This window comes from Rhipicephalus microplus, unplaced genomic scaffold, assembly GCF_043290135.1.
Source record: "Rhipicephalus microplus isolate Deutch F79 unplaced genomic scaffold, USDA_Rmic scaffold_16, whole genome shotgun sequence".
NCBI classification, from domain to species: Eukaryota; Metazoa; Arthropoda; class Arachnida; order Ixodida; family Ixodidae; genus Rhipicephalus; species Rhipicephalus microplus.
Genome location: NW_027464589.1, coordinates 8,446,568 through 8,466,517, shown reverse-complemented (window position 1 = coordinate 8,466,517; position 19,950 = coordinate 8,446,568). Strand labels below are relative to the sequence as shown.

The 19,950-nt window shown below is 47.2% G+C and overlaps 1 protein-coding gene across 3 annotated transcripts in view; it reads left to right on the top strand.

Annotated features, from left to right (window-relative positions):
- LOC119166664 (tartrate-resistant acid phosphatase type 5) overlaps positions 1-19,950 on the top strand; it is a 389,636-nt gene that overhangs the window by 321,679 nt on the left and 48,007 nt on the right. The window contains exon 6 of one of the 3 annotated variants that reach the window (XM_075883350.1): positions 11,003-11,371. The exons of 1 other annotated variant lie outside the window; for it this stretch is intronic. In XM_075883350.1, coding sequence (XP_075739465.1) covers positions 11,003-11,284 — 282 coding nt within the window. In that variant the 3' untranslated portion in view covers positions 11,285-11,371. Of the gene's footprint in view, positions 1-11,002; positions 11,372-19,950 lie in introns of those variants that run through there. One more of the 3 variants, XM_037417985.2, reaches the window with a different exon arrangement.

The window sequence follows — 19,950 nt, the reverse complement described above, 5'->3', positions numbered from 1 at the left end:
TTTCCGTGTGTTGCGGCGTACACTGTCATGAAGACGCCATAGCCGAATGCATCACTGCCATTATTTTTCGCAAGGCATCGCCATCACTCGCGGCATCGTCAGCTTAGTGGATGGGCACGCAGAGGTGCTTCTGACCAGCTTCACGAATGAGCGCCGGCACATCGGTAAAGGCACGGCTATGGCGTACCTCGAAGAGGTCGACTACTCTCACGACTGTCTTTCAATGCAAGAGGAAGCCACAGCTCAATCACCTCCACATACACCACCAGTCAATATCGGTCCGAGTCTAACACCGACTGAAAGATGCCGTCTTATGGAGCTGCTCGACCAGTTCAAGGACTGCTTCTCATCGACAACACGAGTGGGTCGAACGCCTCTGACTAAGCATCGCATTATTACGGAAGACACGGCAAGACCGATCCGACAGAACCCGTCTCGCGTCGCTCAGAAAGAACGTGAGGCAATCCAGCAGCAAGTCAAGAAGATGGTAGAGGATGATGTAATCCAACCATCAAAGAGTCTTTGGGCATCGCCAGTGGTACTCGCGAAAAAGAAAGATCGCAGCTTGCGTTTCTGCATCGATTATCGTAAGTTGAACCCCGTTAGAAAAAAAGACATTTATCCATTACCACGGATCGACAACTCTTTGTACAGGCTACGGCATGCGCGCTACTTCTCGTCCATGGACCTTGAAAGTGGATACTGGCAAATAGAAGTAGATGAGCGCGACCGAGAAAAGACCGCCTCCGTGACGCCAGACGGGCTTTATGAATTCAAAGGCCTCTCTTCCTGTCTATGCTCAGCCCCAGCCACGTTTCAGAGACTAATGGATACCATTCTGTCCGGCCTGAAATGGAAAACATGCCTTGTGTACCTCGACGACGTGATCGTTTTTTCGGCCACGTTTAAAGAGCATCTAAAGCGGCTACTGTCAGTCGTCCAAGCCATATGGTCCGCTGGACTCACACTGAAACCGGAAAAATGCCACTTCGGCTTCGAAGAACTCCAGTTCCTGGGACACGTGGTCAGTCGCGAAGGTGTGAAGCCTGCCCCGGATAAAACTGCAGTCGTTGCAAAGTTCGCAAGGCCTGTTGATAGCAAAGCAGTCAGGCGTTTTCTGGGTCTCGGCGCCTACTACCGGCGATTTATAGCAGGCTTTGCACACATCGCCTTTCCACTCATTCGCCTTAAAAGGGAAGACGTTGCGTTTGTATGGGGTGAAGAGCAAGAAGCGTCGTTCAACGAGCTGCGACAGCGTCAATAAACTCCACCTGTGCTCGCTCACTTCGACGAGAATGCATCAACAGCCATCCATGCAAACGCCAAATATGTGGGCCTAGGTGCTGTTCTTGTTCAATGGTGTAGAGAGAGTGGTCGCCTACGCTAGCAGAACGTTGACACGCGCCGAGTCCAACTACTCAACAACGGAGAAGGAGTGTCTGGCCGTCGTTTGGGCAGTTGTGAAGTTCCACCCGTACTTATTTGGCCGCGCTTTCCAAGTCGTAAGCGACCATCGCTCTCTTTGTTGGTTGACCAACATGAAAGACCCATTTGGACGTTTAGCACGATGGAGCTTACGGCTCCAAGAGTACGACAAAGCCGTAGTTTACAAGTACGGAAGGCAACACTTAGACGCCGACTGTTTGTCAAGGTCACCGATTGAATCACCGGCTACAGAGGATGATGAATTCACAGGTTTTATAGTTGTTGATGCAGCTATCATTTCTAGGCAAAAACGAGATGATCGGGAGCTCAACTCACTTATAAAATTCTTGAACGGATGAGCCGCCAATGCACCAAGAGTGTTTTCGAAGAACTTATCGTCATTCTGTTTACGGGACGGAATTCTGCACAAAAAGAATTTTTCATCAACAGGTAGAAGTTATCTGCTGGAAGTTCCTGAAGCTCTCCGCAGCAAAATTTAACAAGCCTGCCATGACGAAGCCACTGTGGGCAACATCGGTTTCACAAGAACACTGACACGCATCAAATAAAAATATTACTGGCCAAGAATCACAGCAGAGGTGAAACATTACGTCCGAACATGCATTGACTGACAGCGGCGCAAGGTACCACCTGTCAAACCCGCTGGGCTATTACATCCTGTGCCCGTGCCAGAAACTTCGTTTTCTCTAATCGGAATGGATCTGCTGGGCCCATTCCCAACATCGGACAGCGGCAACAACTGGGTTATAGTGGCGACGGGTTACCTCACTCGATACGCGCAGACCAAGGTAATCACGAGTGGCACTGCAGCTGAAGCGGCTTAGCTCTTCATTGAAAACATTGTCCTGAGACATGGTGCTCCAGCTCTTGTCATAACAGACAAAGGTACTGCTTTACAGCCGAGCTTTTGCGCACTGTGCTTACGCTCAGTGGCACAACGCATAGGAAGACGACAGCTTACCATCCACAAAAGAATGGGCTAACAGAACGACTTAACAAGACATTCGCTGACATGCTTCGCATGTACGTCGACGTGGAACACAAGAATTGGGACCGAATATTGCTGTACGTCACATTCGCGTATAATACGGCGCACCAGGAAACAACAAAAATGACCCCGTTCGCACTAATTCATGGCAGAGAAGTTAATACAATGCTTGACGCCATGCTGCCTTACGATTGCAATGATTCAGAGACAGACGCCGCAGACTTCACTGAGCGCGCCGAGGAAGCAAGGCAGCTTGCCCGCGTAAGAATAATGAGCCAGCAGCAACTTGACGCCCAACGGTACAACCTTCACCATCGATTCGTCATTCACCAACCAGGAGATAGAGTCTGGGTTTGGTTTTCTGTACGACGACAAGGCCTCTCAGAGAAACTCCTACGCCGATACTTCGGACCCTACAAGGTTTCGCGCCGTCTTAGCGACGTGACGGACGAATTCGTGCCCGACACCTCCCTCTGTTTGAAACGTCACCAGCATCTGCCTGAGAAAGTGCACGTGGTCCGCATGAAACTTTACCACTCTCAGTGATGTAAACACCCGCTGGCCACATCTCTACCTGTTGAGTATCGGGACGACGCTCACTCTGGCGGGAGGGTAATGCCGCGTGCATAGCTGCATTTAGCGCTAGATAGCGACGACAACGAAGAAGGTGGACTTGCTCGAGAGGCGCAGCGCAGGCGAGTGAAGAAGACGACATTCTTAGCGGCCTTTGAGAGCGTCTCTACGCCAAATTAATTTCACAGTCAAAACACAGTAATCATATTCCCTTAATCTAGAAAATCTAGAGGTATTGACTTGCATTAACCACCGGCTTCTTGGCCAATCCCCCTTAGTGGGTGAGAGCCACAAAAGAAAGGAACAAGCAAGTAAGCAAGCAAGCGTCTCTATGAGTTCCACTGTCTGTTTTCAAATAAACGCCCTGTAATTTGTAACGCGCGACAATATATATATATATATATATATATATATATATATATATATATATATATATATATATATATATATATATATATATATATATATATATATATCTTTGTCAATTTGCCTGTATTGCGAGCATATATTACGCATAGAGAAAACTTGTTTATATTAAATTAGTCCCATGAAAGAATAGATATATATATATATATATATATATATATATATATATATATATATATATATATATATATATATATATATATATTGTAAGACGGCGTCCAGTACCCTCAAGACTCTTCTTTATTGTCTCTAGTATGTGCCCCACAACCTAAACTGGAGTGGTGATGATGAGTATGTACAGATTAAAAGATGGAACGAGTAATGATGCTCACACTTATTTTCCCCGCGCACTTGATCGGCCGACCCGGCCGAGACTTAGGCGGGAAAGGTACGGCGAACATAAGGTTTAAGGCGTGAAACGTGAACTATCTCGGATGCACAATAACGACGGTCCGAGGAACCCTCGACGGGAGTGACAAGGTAATTGACTGGAGATGTTCGTTCACTAACAACGTAAGGTCTAAGAAAGCGTGACTGAAACTTTTCACACAATGCGGGTGTACGAACAGGCGTCCAAAGTAGTACTTCATCTCCAGGACGGAAGGTGACATCTCGAGGAAAGCTGTCATATCGTTGCTTGCGGTCTAGTTGACTGGCCTCCGTGTTGAGTTGAGCACGTTGCCGTGCGTCAGCGAGCCTGGAGACGAAATTTTTTGGCGTAGTCGTGGACTTTTTTGTCGTTACATTGAAGAAATAGGCGTCAATAGTGAATGCCAGCGCACGACCATAGACGAGGAAGAAAGGTGAATACCCGGTGGTTCGTTGAACAACGGTGTTGTGTGCAAACGTTACGAACGGCAAGATTTTGTCCCAGTTATCGTGGTTCGGTCCGATGTACATGGATATCATGTCTATTAGAGTCCGGTGGAATAACTCTGTCAGGCCATTTGTCTGTGGGTGGTAAGCGGATGTGGTCTTATGAAGTGTGCCACAACTTTTTAGAATTTCGTCAAGAATTGTCGACATGAAGGCCTTGCCCCGGTCACTCAACAACGTGCGAGGGGCACCATGACGCAACACAACGTCTTCTAAAAAGAAGGCGGCAACGTCTGAGGCGGAGCTAGGGCGTAGAGGAGCGGTCTCCGCGTATCGTGTGAGGTGGTCGACGGCTGTGACGATCCAGCGGTGGCCCGCTGGCGTTACGGGAAGTGGCCCGACGAGGTCTATTCCGACAACGACAAAAGGTGTATCGGGACACGGAATGGGTTGTAATAATCCAGTAGGAGCAGAAGTTGGTCGTTTCCGGCGTTGACACAGTGCACAAGAAGCGACATAATTAGCCACAAAGGTAGGAAGACCAGGCCAGAAGAAACGGCTCTTAACGTGTATGTAGGTCTTCTGAAATCCCAAGTGTCCAGCTGATGGATCTTCGTGGAGTGCTTCGAGAACTTGTTTTCGCAGTGAACGGGGAAGTACTGGCACCAAACGATGCCCATCCGCATTGTAAGTATAGCGCAGCAGGACATTGTTGTCTAGCTTGAACTGCAGTAGCTGACGACGTAGTCTGGCATTAGGTGGGGAAGGCGAGTCATTTAAGTACCCGATGATGCGGTTACAGTATGGGTCGTCACGTTGGCTCACGGCAAACTGAGCGCTGCTGTTTAAAAATAGTGGCCCAGCAACTGCCAGGGGTGATAACGTGAGTGCAGAGGAAGCCGATTGATCACCTGAGGGGCATCGAGGATGCGTGGTTGTAGATGAAAGTTGCAAAGGGCAGCGAGAGAGAGCGTCGGCATCTTGATGCTGTTTGCCAGACCAGTACACAACGTCAAAAGTGTACTCTTGCAAACGGAGTATCCAGCGACAATATATATATATATATATATATATATATATATATATATATATATATATATATATATATATATATATATATATATATATATATTTGGCAATTTGCCTGTATTGCGAGCATATATTACGCATAGAGAAGAGTTGTTTCTATTAAATTAGTCACATGAAAGAAAAGATAGATGCATTGCACTCCCCTGTGAAAGCACAGTCTAGCACGGAATTCACTCGAATTGCCCGGAGAGAGAAAACCCCCTTGCTTGCACAGACACACCTTCACCCAGACATATTCGGTAAGGTTTGATTGATTGATTTGCGAGGTATAACTTCCCAAAACCATAATGTGATTACGAGAGACGCCGTGGTGGAGGGCTCCAGAAATGTCAACCACCTGGGGTTCTTTAATGTGCACCCAAAGCTGAGCACACGGGCCTACAACATTTCTGCCTCTATCGGAAATGCAGCCGCTGCAGCCGGGATTTGATCCCGCGACCTGTGGGTCAGCAGCCGAGTACCTTAACCACTAGACCACCGCTAAAGCGAATTTATTGAAGGTGTTGGCCCCTGTTACAGCCTAACACGGCCCCGTTTTGAAAAAGTTGAATATTCAGAAGCTGACGGGCTGATGACAACACCATAGAGTGCAAGTTGTCAAAGAAACAAAACTCCATCTAAAGCTTTTAAGCACTGCCAACTAAGCCGCCTACATCGCATTGGCCATTAACTTATTGACAACGTATGCAATTATCCCCTCTGTTAAACACACTGTGCGCTACGCGCTTTTATTTCGATGAAACAAGACGTCGAATGAAACATTGGCGTTTACCTTAAACACGACGACAAGCATGACGACACGAAACGCACAATCATCGTTTAAGGCATTTCAAGAATCAAAATTTGTGAAGTAAATCTCAAATCGTTTCTCCATTCTTCGCTTTGAGCCATAGTTGCCATTGTTACAGAACAGAGCGAAGAAACCTAGCAGCAAACGTTTCGTGAAAAAATTGCAAACAACGTAGTGAGATATTATTGTTGTCCCTGTTTAATTTTGTGTTACAAGCTGCCACTCTAGCGTCGCCAGCGCGAAGTCGGCGACGGGAATGACAGCAGGTTGGTTCGTTCCGTACGCAAGCAGAGACAGTGAAGAGATCAGAGACGTGAGAAAACAAAACAAACTTTACTGTAGTGATATTGCAGCACACGGGATCTAATACAACACTTTTTCTCGGTTTTTACCTTCTGCAGAATTTACACCACATCACGTAACTTGCAAAAATGATGACTGAAGTCTGCATCTGCAAAGCAACACTAAGTAACCATACTTAGCACGCACGTGTAACAATTCTTCACTCTGACCGCCGCCCCCCTTTTCTCAATTAGATTCGCTTGAATCGCACACGATGGGGTCGCTTTCCCGGCGGCTTTCGAGCACGCCAGAGGTTACAAAAAGCACGAACGCCAGGCTGTGTCCTGCTGTCACGCCTCATTCTGCATTTCGGCCGGCTCCCCTCAGGAATATGCAAGGGACGCCAGAAACAGGGGGGAAGCCTGGGTAATAGTGTCTTTGTGGTCGCCCCCACGCAGTACTTAGCCGTTGTGCCTTTTCGACTTTGAACCTTCGGGCCAGGCAGCTTTCCCGAAGTCGTCGAAATGAACCGCGCCTTTCGTTCGGGTGACGCACCTCCTTTTCCCCCTCTACACCTGGCTCGCCGCTTGTGCCTCCATGAACGCCACCATTGACGTTTTTTGAAACGGATGAATGGCCTAGCCTTTCGTCTTTCTCGAGATGGAGTGGGATCTGCCTTAGGCTTACACAGTGCGGTGCGCTTCCGCTTCTTTCGTTTTCGGTGATGTTTGCTTGCCCCCTTTCTCTCGATGCCATCATCATGTTATGTTGGGCACTGAGGGGTTGGGAAGCTCGTTCGAGCTTTTGCTACATTTTTCCCCACGCTCAAACATTTTGAACTCGGTGTCACGACGGACTGCCCGGCCAAATTATCTTTGTTACCGCTGATAGAATCATTAGCCGGGCCCTCTCCGATAGCATCACTGCACTCTTGAAGCATCACGTTCTTGCTTCGATTAGCCACTGCACTACTTATGCCTACATTTGACGATGTCGAAACGTACTCTTGAGGCACGAAGGAGGTTTCCAGCATCTTACTGGGCCCATTGGGGCTGCTGGCACTCTCCTCATCCACGCAAGGAGCGTCTTTCGACATCGTCTCTACCTCCAGACCGGCCAAGTCCTCGTTCTCAGCATACTCTACCTTGATGCATTCTAGAATACGCGGGCCCTTTTCTGGCGCGATCTCTGGTTCTAGCGCTTCCTGCCACACTTTAACGTCCAGCGCTTTCCGACGCCCCTCACTTTCAGACTGTTGTCTTTCTGTTTCGCGCTTTCTTTCAGACTCTTGTCTGAGCTGCTCTTCTTTGGTCCAGGCAGAAGTTCCGAATGTCCGGAACATCTCTGCCTTAACTACCTCGTAGTTGTTCGCGTTCTGCTGACTGAGTCGCGCAACAGCTTCATTTGCCTCGCAAGGCAGAACCGGGAGTAGCCCTTGACACCATGTGTCTCACTCAAATGACAGTTCCTCGCCGGCATCGCCGTGCTCACTGCTGGATCGGCTCACCCTGCTACTCTCGCTGAGGCGAATCTTTAATTGCAGTAACTGCACTTTCCGTTCTCCGGCTTCCCTTGCCGCTTCTCGTTCTTTCGCCCTTTCTTCGCGTTCTCTCTTCCTTTCTTCGCGCTCTCTCTCCCTTTCTTTTTCCCTTTTCTCCCGGGCCCGTGCCCGCTCTTCTCTGGCTAACGCCTGCGCCTGTTCCTGCTGCTCCTTAACACATTGTCTCAGTTCGGCGCCCTCGAGGCCTAACTGTTTACCGTATGCGATCCACTTATCAAAATCCATACACTCCATACTGCAACTGTCACTATAATGCCACTATAAAAACAGCGCAATCATTGCAGGATGCAACCGCTTCAACTGTGTGGCTCTATCACAACGCTGTCCGCACGGTTCTCGTTCACCCCTCACTGTCTTACTCTTGTACGGAACGTCCTGTCTCGCGGACGCCAGTTTTGTTACAAGCTGCCACTCTAGCGTCGCCAGCGCGAAGTCGGCGACGGGAATGACAGCAGGTTGGTTCGTTCCGCACGCAAGCAGAGACAGTGAAGTGATCAGAGACGTGAGAAAACAAAACAACTTTACTCTAGGGATATTGCAGCACACGGGATCTAATACAACACTTCAATACAACTAACAAAATACATCGACACTTGATACAACTAAAGAAATATATAACAGAAACAATAAATCAGCTTACGAGAGAGAACTATTACAAACTACACCAACTAACAAGAATAGAACGACGGAGGAGAAAGTTCGAAGATATAAACAGGTGAAGGCATACGTGTGATGACCGGCAGCGTTGTGTCCCCGACGATCGGATGCGAGAAGTCGGAGAGAGTTCTGGCACGACTGCGATGTCGGCGGTGTTGCAACGCTGGAGGCTCCGGGAGGCTAGTGCTTGCAGGTGACTTCGAGCAGGTTGAGCTAACTCGAAGCGAAGTCCCGATGTCTACGTTGCAGACGTTAATATCGCGTCACAACTAGACGAACGGCTAAGTTTAGGTGGCCAGCCGATACAGAGCCACACTAAAAACTTCTAGAAGAGATGCTTGTTGATCTGTTTCTACACCATGTTGGTCACCGACTAGTCTGCCTAGCAGGGCAAAAACCTGCGCTTAAATCCCACTCGTGTCTCCTCGCTCTCTTCCTTGGGGACAAGAGACCTCTACATGGGTCCAATCATGCGCGTTTAATTGAGGGGAAACTCCGCCCCAAAAATATTTTGACCCCACCCCTTTTTTTCAATTGGGAGAGGGCCCGCAACTAGCGAGAGTGACAACCTGTCGGGTTGTTGTCATACGGCTTGGCCACCAGAGCGTTTCCCACGCTTTTCCCCGTGGGAACGGTCAACCACTTAGCTCTCAGTCGGTGCGTCTTGTAGTCTAATCCTTGTTCGGGGTATACCGCGGCCTTCTACGACCTTGCAGACGTCGCCACAGTTACAAAAGGATTAACTGTGGCGGCGACGTTCTAAGAAGAGCACCCCATTTTGCACTTCTCGGATCCCTTTCATGAGCCGCCGTTTCTCACGGTCAGTCGGAGAGTACGGCGCCCGTTAATTGCCGTGACGCGGTGTCGCCAAAAATAGCTGTCCGTGACATTTTGTAAAAGCACAAAAGAACAATTTCTTAATTCTAAACATTAGGTTATATGTGGCATTGCTTGTTTAGTACAGCCTTAGGTACCGCGCAGAAATATCGCCTTCGAGAGATGTGCATTGCTTCTTCGTGGACTCGGAGATGAGCGCAGTGGGGGGGGGGGGGGGGGGTGCAATTTAAACAACAGATATTTTGCTAAGCTTACGCGGAAGCCCACACTTTCTCAAGTTTAATTATCAAGCTTCAGATTCTGCATTTAAACACCAAAAAAGTATTGTAAGGTAAGGGTTGTAAGCGTAAAAATTATGGCCACTGTTTGGGAACTACTTCCTTAGTAGCGCAGAGGCATGAAAAATAAGGGCGATAATGCTTCGTCAGTGGAGCCTATATTTATTCTTAGGTTGTCACCAACTATAGTTCAGTTTTATTTAAGCCCTCTCTTGTACTGAAAAAACTTTTTTGCCTTTGGATATCCATACACGCTGACAACGGCGGCCACCTAATCACTAACCCGTATGTCTGAGTGAGACATCGTTTTTTTCTTCGTTTCGTCACATGCGGTTTCTCGAGCTTTACAATTTAGTTTTTACGGGCGAAGCTTCTTAGGGTCGAGCCTTGTCCCTTCTTAGGCATGACATAGTACATACGTTGTCCTGGCTTGCACGAACTGGGAGCTCCGACTGCGAGCGTTTCAATCGTAGGTAGAAAGGGAGAACAATAATCGTGGGTGCACTTATAGCACGCTGTTTCGCTGCGGCGTCTCAACAGCTGTACCACGCACTCGCTCTTGGCTCTCTCGCTCTCATGGTCACGGAGTGCACTTTGTTATGAAAGAAACAAATGAAAGAAATAAATATGAATGAATGAATGAATGAATGAATGAATGAATGAACTCGCCATCATTCACTTCGAGGATATGCTGTGATTTTTTCTCAACAAACTTAGAATTACGCCACATGGAGCCACAAAAGCACGTGCTATAACCTTATTGCTTTTCTTGAAGCACCATCCTAACGGTTAAAAAGCTACTCGATGGGGCTTCTTGTTAGTCAGAAAATAAGCACGGTTTAAAGATTTTGAAAATTGAACGATAATGAAAACTGTGGCCAGCTTGACTGAAGGAACAATCGTTTTATTTGTTAAAGTATAAGTGGACCAGTGCAATGACAAAACGTTCCAGCCAAGATTGCTTTCTTAGTTTTCAGTTTTAAAAAGTGGGTTCATGTTTCGAGATCCGCTCGGTCAGGGGGAGACTGCCCAGCCGGCTCTGAAGGAAGCACTTCTTAGAAGTGGTTCCCTTGACGCCCTTGTCAATGCGTTGTTTTCTTCATTATTTCCGCAAATAGTGTGCTTACGTACTCAAAATTTTCTCCATCGAGTGCTTTTTTTTCGAATAGAAACACTAACTAAACCAAATATGAATGGAAAGCCCTTGTATTCTTATAACTTCACTGAGCCATACAAATTTCTGTTCAATATATTTACAGTACTTCTCACGAGCGCACTTTCTGCAGCACATTCGCCCTGAGCGGCTTGGTTGGAAGGTGGAGTACTTCATCAGCGGCTGTACGAACTTCATCAACCCATCGCTCATCCATCGCCGATCTCTCCCCCGGAACTCTCTGAAGTTTGCCTGGGCCTCAGTGTTCAGCTACGGTGGCTTCGCGTACATGGAGGTTGCCGAAGACTCCATGGTGGTCACCTTCTACGACTCGGGCGGCAAAATTCTCCACGAGAATGTACTCAAACCCCGACCACCCTCCACCTGACATGAAGAACTATATGTGACTCCTTCGCTTTGATCTGTTGTACTTCACAGTATGATGAATTTTCATCAATTAAAATAACAAAACTTACCTGCTGGTGCACTGAGTGTACGGTGTAGTAAAGATAGGCCCACGTAGTATCACAGTTGTGCCATTTTCTCGTCTTACCCATGTCAGTAAGAAAGATGCTAGGCCTAGTGGGTACTTTGGACTCCACATATTTGCACAAAGCAAGAAAACGAATCGTTACAGTGAAACCACGGTATAGGGAGAACCAGGGACAGAAAAGAGTGCTACGACAGCGTTCCTTCATGTCCATGTTTGTTTCTTCCGTAGTTACGCTGTAACTACTCATTTTCTGCGCTTTGCAAATCTTTCAGTTACACGCCTAGCAAGAGTGAAACTGAAATCAAAGGAATTTTTATGCGACATATATCCATGCCTAAAGGCGATGCATATACAAAATAAGCCATTCATCTAATATACCTATTTATTTATTTTGCTTCTTTGTCGAGTACTCGTGACTGAATTTGCAGCAGAAGGAGCTTGATGTGTTTGATCGATATCATTGATATGCGGGGTTAAGCGTCCCAAAACCACCACATGAATATGAGGGACGCCGTAGTGGACGGCTCCGCAAATTTTGACTACCTGGGGTTCTTTAACATGCACCCAAATCCGAGCACACGGGCCTACAACATTTCTGCCTCCATCGGAAATGCAGACGCCGCAGCCGGAATTCGATCCCGCGACCTGCGGGTCAGCAGCTGAGTACCTTAGCCACGAGACCACCTCAGCGGGGCGCTTGACGTGTTTGTGTACCATACATGAAGGGGAAAAGAAGCGCAAAAAATGACGAAAACTAGACGAAACACTTAGAAGAAACAAGCCAACTATCAAGTGAAGTTTATTTGAGCAAACACGAACATGTCAAGACAAACAACTCCTACACCACGTGCTCAGGCTCCATCGTAACTTGAAGGTTATCTCTTTTAGACGCGAAGCATCCCGGGTGTATGCCACGCGGCGTCAGCATCCGCACTCACACTACGCATGCGTAGCTTCTTTCCTCTCCCACTCTCGCCTCACAACGCTGACGCAGGGAGCTTCTGCTAACCTACGCTCACTTTCCCCTTGCCTATATAGGCATTCCTCACTGATGCATTGACACTGCCATTGCGCATGCACGTCCCCTCTCTCCTTCCCTACGTGCCCCTTTCTCGCCTCGCAACGCCGATGCAGGCAGCGTCCGATGACTAGTTTCTGTGTTTGGAAAAATTTATGGTCACAAACGTCAATAACACTCAACAGAACATATTCTTCTTAGACATACACTAACGATGATGACAAAACAGAAGTCATTTTCATGAACATGGATATGAGATGACTTTGAAAGAACATGTGCATTCGATGGTTCACACAAACACAACCACAAACAATATTTCAAGGTAAACAAGAGACACACATAAAACATCAATATACACATTTTGCATATTTACATGTTGGCATGCCATTTCTGCCGGGCGCATCGACACATCAGCCTATCGATACCAGGCTGGCCGAGAGACAAGTTTCACTCGTCCATCACAGACCGACACAAAAGGGTAAGACCAGTGCCGAAGAAATTCCTCTTCACCGAGGAAGAAGAGCTCCTCCAACAAAACAGACAGCAGCTCCGAGTACAATCGCTCTAGGATCACGAAGAGCACGTGGTGCCGGCGGCCCACTGCAACCGCCTCGTAGCGGTTGCGCCAGAGGCAGAAAGAGCCGGCAACAATGAGAAGACAAGCGAAGCTCCTCGCGAACACCGTGGGAAGAAACGAAGCGATTTACTCTGAGGCAGCGAAATCTGGCATGTACGACTCTCCAAAAAACGCGAGCAATGCCACAATGCCTCAGAAAATGTTGATTTGTTTCCCGAAGGAAGCAGTACAGACATGTCGCTGACTGGACCATTCTCCACCTTTCGAGGCGGTCGAGAGTGGGAAGCACACCCCATCCCAGGAGCCAAATGAAGTCCCGGAGGTGTTCAGCCAGAAAAGAAGCCGTTAACGTGCTCCAAGACTCCCGTCTACAGCGAGCACGGCGGGCTGGGGGGACCAACGGAATCAACAAAGCAGCAGTTGTCTCAACTATGTGGCTTCAGCACATCTATGCCAGGACAGGTCGACTGGACATGGCGAAAAAATGCAACAGTTGCATAAAACGCCGGAAGTGTTATTGACTGCGGCCCCCTGTTAAAGAGGTCGTCAAACGCTTGCTTTTTTCATTTATTTAGAAATACTGCAGAATGGCTTGACTCCAAGCAGGAGTGGACAAAGAAAAAAAAAGTTCACCAAAAAAACACATCAACAAGTAATTATGAACCAAAACATGAAATCAACACATGAAACACTTCAATTCAAAGAATACAGCGATGCGAGTTCACTCCAAGCATGAGTGGACGAAAAAGTACATCAACAGAACACATCAACGAATGATTAGCAACCGAAACATGAATCACCGCATAAAACACTGCTATTCAAAGAATACAGCGATGCGAGGACAACTTTACCCACGCTTTTCCCTCAAGTGTGTAATAAACACTGCTACACTGGGGCTATCTACAATTTCTTTCCGTAGTTTGTTCCAGGCGCTTATGGTTCTCGGGGAAAAGGAATATTTTAATGCATCGTTCCAAGAGCTGTATTCCTGTATCATTTTCCCGATATCAAAACGTGCACTTGTGCGCAGTGTTTAATGTATATCTTATTTTTAATTTGTATTACATTTTAGTATAATTAATACAAGAATTTGAATCTATTTTCTGCACGTCTCGCTTCAAGTGTATCACGGCCAATATAATTCAGTATTTCTGTCGCACTATCGGTGCGTTTGTATTTGTTGCAGATGAATCTTGTAGTGACACGCATCCTGAAGGAGTGCGGCCGCTAGCGTGGGTCCGGTCTTAGCGAGCCGCAGGGCATGCGTTAAACGTCACCATGGCGAGAACACGATACTGCTCAAGGTCGCAACACTTTATTGTCTGTGGCAACACCAAATCTAGTACAGCCTGTTGCAAAGGCGCGGCGGGAAAGTAAATGGGCTTATCCACGCCACGAACATAAAAGTACTACACAGGGTGCCACGAGCACGTCTCCGTGGTAAAGGTGATTCACGGAGACCCCGGTACCAAGGCCCGGTTGCTCGAGCGAGGGTAAAGGCGCTCGCGTTGGCTTCGGAGGGAGACGGGTAGGCGCAGCTTGGCCACGCACCAGGACACCGTACCACCCTTCAGCCGAGCGTACGCGGAGTAGCAACAAAAGGTGAGCGTCGGCCTCGGGCGCGAGGCGCCGTCAGCGAAGTCCAACGAGCCCCGAGCCAACGTTACTAGATTCTTCTTCAGTTTGCAAACTCCGCTGGGACGAGGTGGTGAAACGCGGGCCCTTTCATTTCCCGCTCCCTAGGTGGCGCTTCCGATCCCATTTGACTACCAGATCACATGGGAAGTCGGAAACAAGCAATCAAGTATTGATTATTGTCTCATGACTGAAGGAATTTACCACAAACTGACAGAAATGAGGATAGACGAGGAAGGCATTAACAGCTTGGGTAGTGATCATAAACGAATAACATTACAAATGGGATACGAAACTAAAAATATGAGCATGGAATCAAAGTCTGGCAGCTCGTATTTAAATGACAAACAAATAATAAATATAGCCGCAAGAGTCGAGGAAGAAGTAGGCGAAATACCAGGCAAGGACTGGGAGTATAGGGAGCTGTTACATCTAATGACGAAGGAGATAGGGAAAGAGAAGAAAACCGTTTGCTGGAAAGGAAAAAGGAAGCCAAAAAGTTGGTGGAACAAGGAAATCCGGGAGGTGATCGAGAAGCGACGCGAAGCATCACGGGAGCATAGAAAGGCAAAAAAGGAGAAGCGGCCGCAGGACGAAATCAAAAAAATATGGGAAATATATTTGGAGAAAAAATCCCTTGTACAGAAATTGGTAGAGGCAAAAATTAAAGGTGAAAGTGAACGCTGGATGACAGAGATACACGAAAAAAAGGAGGCCGCGCCTAGGATTTTTTGGAGCCACATAAAGGCGCTAGGTAGGAAGTCTGTCACAACGCAACAACATATTCTAGATGAAGGAGGAAATCAATTGGAAGGGTACGAAGCGCTAGGTTACATCCAAAAGGTAACAGCCGATTCGTTTCAAAAGAGCGTCCAGGGGATCTCCCCGGTGAGTAAAAGTGTGGCGGAGAAAGCAACAGAGGAAGAGCTAGTACTACATAATTTCAACTGGAAAAAGGCCGAAAGAAAAATTCCAAAGCGCACTGCCGTGGGTTTAGATGGGATTCCCGTTAGCCTCATTAACGAACTAGGACATAAAACTAAAGAAGCATTGTTAAAAGCAGTAGAAAAAAGCTTAAAGGACGGACAAATACCGGACAGTTGGCGACAAAGTAGAATGAACTTAATCTATAAAGGCAAGGGAGAAAAAGACAAGATTCGCTCGTATAGACCACTAACCATTACATCGGTACTATACAGGTTGGCGATGCAAGCAGTAAAAATGAAAATAGAAACATGGGCCGAACATAACGATATTTTGGGAGAACTTCAGAACGGATTTCGAGTCGACAGGCGGTTAGACGATAACCTGTTTGTTCTCACTCAGTGTATAGAAATATCTAAAATAGAGAATAGGCCCTTGTACGTGGCTTTTCTAGACATCACTGGGGCATACGACAACGTTAATCAGGAAATTTTGTGGGATATATTGAAAGGAATGGGCATGGGCGACGACTGTATACAGCTTTTGAGGGAGATATACCGAGAAAATACAGTTTGCATAGAGTGGGAAGGAATGCGTAGCAAAGAGAACGTTGAGGTTAGCAGGGGTCTGAGACAGGGATGTCCTTTGTCCCCACTGTTATTCATGCTGTACATGGTGAGTATGGAAAAAGCGCTAGAAGGTAGCAACATTGGTTTTAATCTGTCACACAAACAGGGCGGCATGATGATTGAGCAGAAGCTTCCAGGTTTATTTTATGCGGACGATATCGTCTTATTTGCGGACAGTCGAGATGATATACAGCAGCTGGCGAATATATGCGGAAGGGAAGGTGAGGCTCTTGGACTAGGATTCAGTGTAACGAAGTGTGGTTTGATGGTATTCAATGATCCCTGTGATCAGACGGTGTCCATACAAGGCCAAGAAATACCGAGGGTAAGTGAATACAAGTACCTTGGAGTATGGGTAAATGAGAGTGATAGATACATGGAGGTACAGGAAAAAGCCTCGGCAGCAAAAGGAACGAGGAATGCGGCAATAATGAAGCACAGAGCGTTGTGAGGATACAATAGGTATGAGGTGCTTCGAGGTCTGTGGAAGGGTGTAATGGTTCCAGGGCTTACTTTTGGGAGCTCAGTGGTGTGCATGAGGGCAGAGGTGCAATCGGGAATGGATGTAAATCAAAGGACTGTGGGACGCCTCGCGTTGGGTGCTCACGGGAAGACGACAAACGAGGCTGTAAAGGGCGATATGGGGTGGGCAGGTTTTGAGGCGAGGGAAGCGCAGAGCAAAATAAGGTTCGAAGAAAGGCTAAGAAATATGAAGGAGAGTAGATGGGCAGAGAAGGTGTTCCGTTATTTGTATAGGAAGAGCGTGGACACACAGTGGAGAAAAAGAACTAGAAGACTCACTAGTAAATATACGGCTGGTATTGTGAGCCATATGTCAACAAAGAGCGTTAAGGGAAAAGTCAGGGAGGCGGAGAGGATTTACTGGATGGCAGCTATGGAGAAAAAACCGGCTTTGAGTAACTACCGAAAGGGCAAAAATGAAATAAGGAGGGAGGCATTTTACGATAATTCAAGGGGAAGCGCTTTACTGTTTGAAGCGAGATCGGGTGGCCTTAGAACGCGTAGTTATAAAGCAAGATTCAGTAAAGAAGAAGAACAATGCACATGCTGCGGGAAAGATAAGGAAACGGCGGAGCATGTTCTGATTGAATGTGGAGATATCCACCCAGGTGTACGTTTGGGCACGAGCCTACAGGAAGCCTTGGGTTTTAGGGACAACAATGGAAAGCTGAACACACCCGCGATTGAAATAAGTAAAAGACGGTTAGAGTATTGGTGGCAGAAAATTAGAGAGAAAGGACAAAAATAAATATTGGAAAAATAAAATATGGACAGTGTGCTGTAAATGGCAGAGAACTTAAGCTGAAAATTTACCTTTTTTCTATTAAGATAGAATTTATCGAAGTAGAGGCATTAGGCCAACATAAAAAAAAGAAAAAAAGGTGTTTTTTTTTGTCGAGCCTGGTGGCATACTTGCCACCACCCCGTTATAAAGGGGACGCTCATAGCATCCATCCATCCATCGACTACGCGCGGAATGTCTACGCGCGGAAGTGGTGGTAGAGGTCGGACGTGTTTTTGGAGAGCTCCGGAACGACAGCTACAGATAAGTGTTTTTGCATGTTTCCAGCTTGCCTCTGTATGTAGCGTTATGAGAACGTAAGGCGCTAGCGTAAAGCTTGATTAGGTCTAGTACGGTGTACGTTTTTTGTTTTTTTTTAGTATTTTGTACTGTGTCTTTTTTCTCCAGCCACCACGTGGCTGAGGCCTGCGCGTAGACCGACCACGTGCATGCGCAGGTGCTGTGAAGTGTAGCGTATTTATTTATTATTGTGGTTCTTTTTGGCTTAGACCAGTGTATTTTAGTACAGTTTTCTAACACGTGGGCATCGGTAAACTGAGCTAGCCATGGTCAAAAAGACCGTAAAGTGTTCCGAGTGCGGGGTAGGGCGGAAGGTGGAAATTAGTGCGGAGGAGAAAGCAGAAGATGACGCCAAGTGTAGACAGTGCGAGTTCGAGGAGAAAATGAAAAATATGATGGCGGTCCAGAGTGGGCTCATGGAGAAAATCGCAGCGCTGGAGAATGCATTGGCGAAGGAGCGAGAGAAAACGTCAGCCATGGAAGAAAGGCTCCGGGCAGCCGAGAAGGGCCTATCGAAGGTCGCGAAAGGGAACGAAGACGCAGGTGACGGCGGAAGCATTATGGCGACGACCCCCCGTGCGGGAGAGATGAGGGAAACAGGCATGACAAAGGCAGATACATTGGCCACAGGGCCCAGCTACCGGGAAGTAGTTTTGAGGGAGGGAGGGAGCAAACCAGCAGCCGTGACTCACGCTAGTCACCTAGTCAGCAGCCAGGTGCAGGTTTCAGAAGGAATGTCTGAACAGGTCATCATCGCCGGTGACTCAAATTTAGTCCGATGCGCAGCGGCAATCAAAGAAAGGGTGAAAGGCGACAAGAGAGTTGCGATAGGGACGTTCCCAGGACAAACGCTGGGGACAGTAATGAGTCAAGCGGGTGAACAACTCGCAGCTAAAGCTAACAATCGTAACCTCGTTGTAATTGCGGGAGGGTTAAATGACGTCCTGAAAAAAGAATCGTCAGGACTAGCGACGACCTTGGCGAAAGGGGTGGATGACATGCGCACCGTGTCCCCCCAGGTGCAAATTGTAGTATGCACAGTACCGGAAGTACCAGTACGCAACGTCAACCTGCAAAGAGCGGTAGTCGACGCAAACAAAGAGATCTGGCGAATTAGTCGAGAGAAGGGTTTCGAGGTAGTGGATTTAAACAGGGAAGTGCACAGGTGGGGTGGCTTCCAAAGAGACAAGATTCATTTCGATAAGAGGCTTGGACACGAGGTAGGCTGGCGACTGGCAGGACGCACAGTAGCTTTTTTGGGGGGCTCACGGGCCCTTCGGAGTCCGAGGTAGCTCGTAACAGGGAAAACAACCAGGAGGACGCTTTGACAGGTAGAATTGCGAAAAATCAGAAAAAAGGTAAAAGAAAAAGGAAAAAGGCGCGTGTTGCAATTAGTTACATAAACATGCAGGGTGGCAGAAAGAAGGCAAAATGGTTAGAGATTGAGGAGCAGTTAAACAAAGAACAGATAGGCGTGTATGCGGTTACAGAAACACACCTTAGAGACTTGGAAGAGCCACCACGTATTAAAGATTATGTTTGGGAAGGGTGTAACAGGACCATATCGGAAAGGAAAGGTGGGGGTGTAGGAATGCTAATTCACCGCGGAGCCAAATGGGTTAGAGTGAAACAGACGTGTTCAGAGCACCTCTTGGTTCTGGGCACAGTAGGTGGAAAGGAAACGTGGCTAGGGGTAGCCTACTTGTGGACGGGGAATAACTGCAGAGAAAAGAATCAGGAGATAGTGGATTGCATGAGTGCGGATATTAAGGAATTTGGTAATGGGGCCGAAATCATCCTTCTAGGGGACATGAATGCCCACATACATGACCTTGACGGATTTTCAGACACCAATGGGAAGTTATTACTAGATCTTTGCGAGCAACATAGTCTGGAGATAGTTAACACGGGGCCTAAATGTGACGGCCAGATCACATGGGAAGTCGGAAACAAGCAATCAAGTATTGATTATTGTCTCATGACTGAAGGAATTTACCACAAACTGACAGAAATGAGGATAGACGAGGAAGGCATTAACAGCTTGGGTAGTGATCATAAACGAATAGCATTACAAATGGGATACGAAACTGAAAATATGAGCATGGAATCAAAGTCTGGCAGCTCGTATTTAAATGACAAATAAATAATAAATATAGCCGCAAGAGTCGAGGAAGA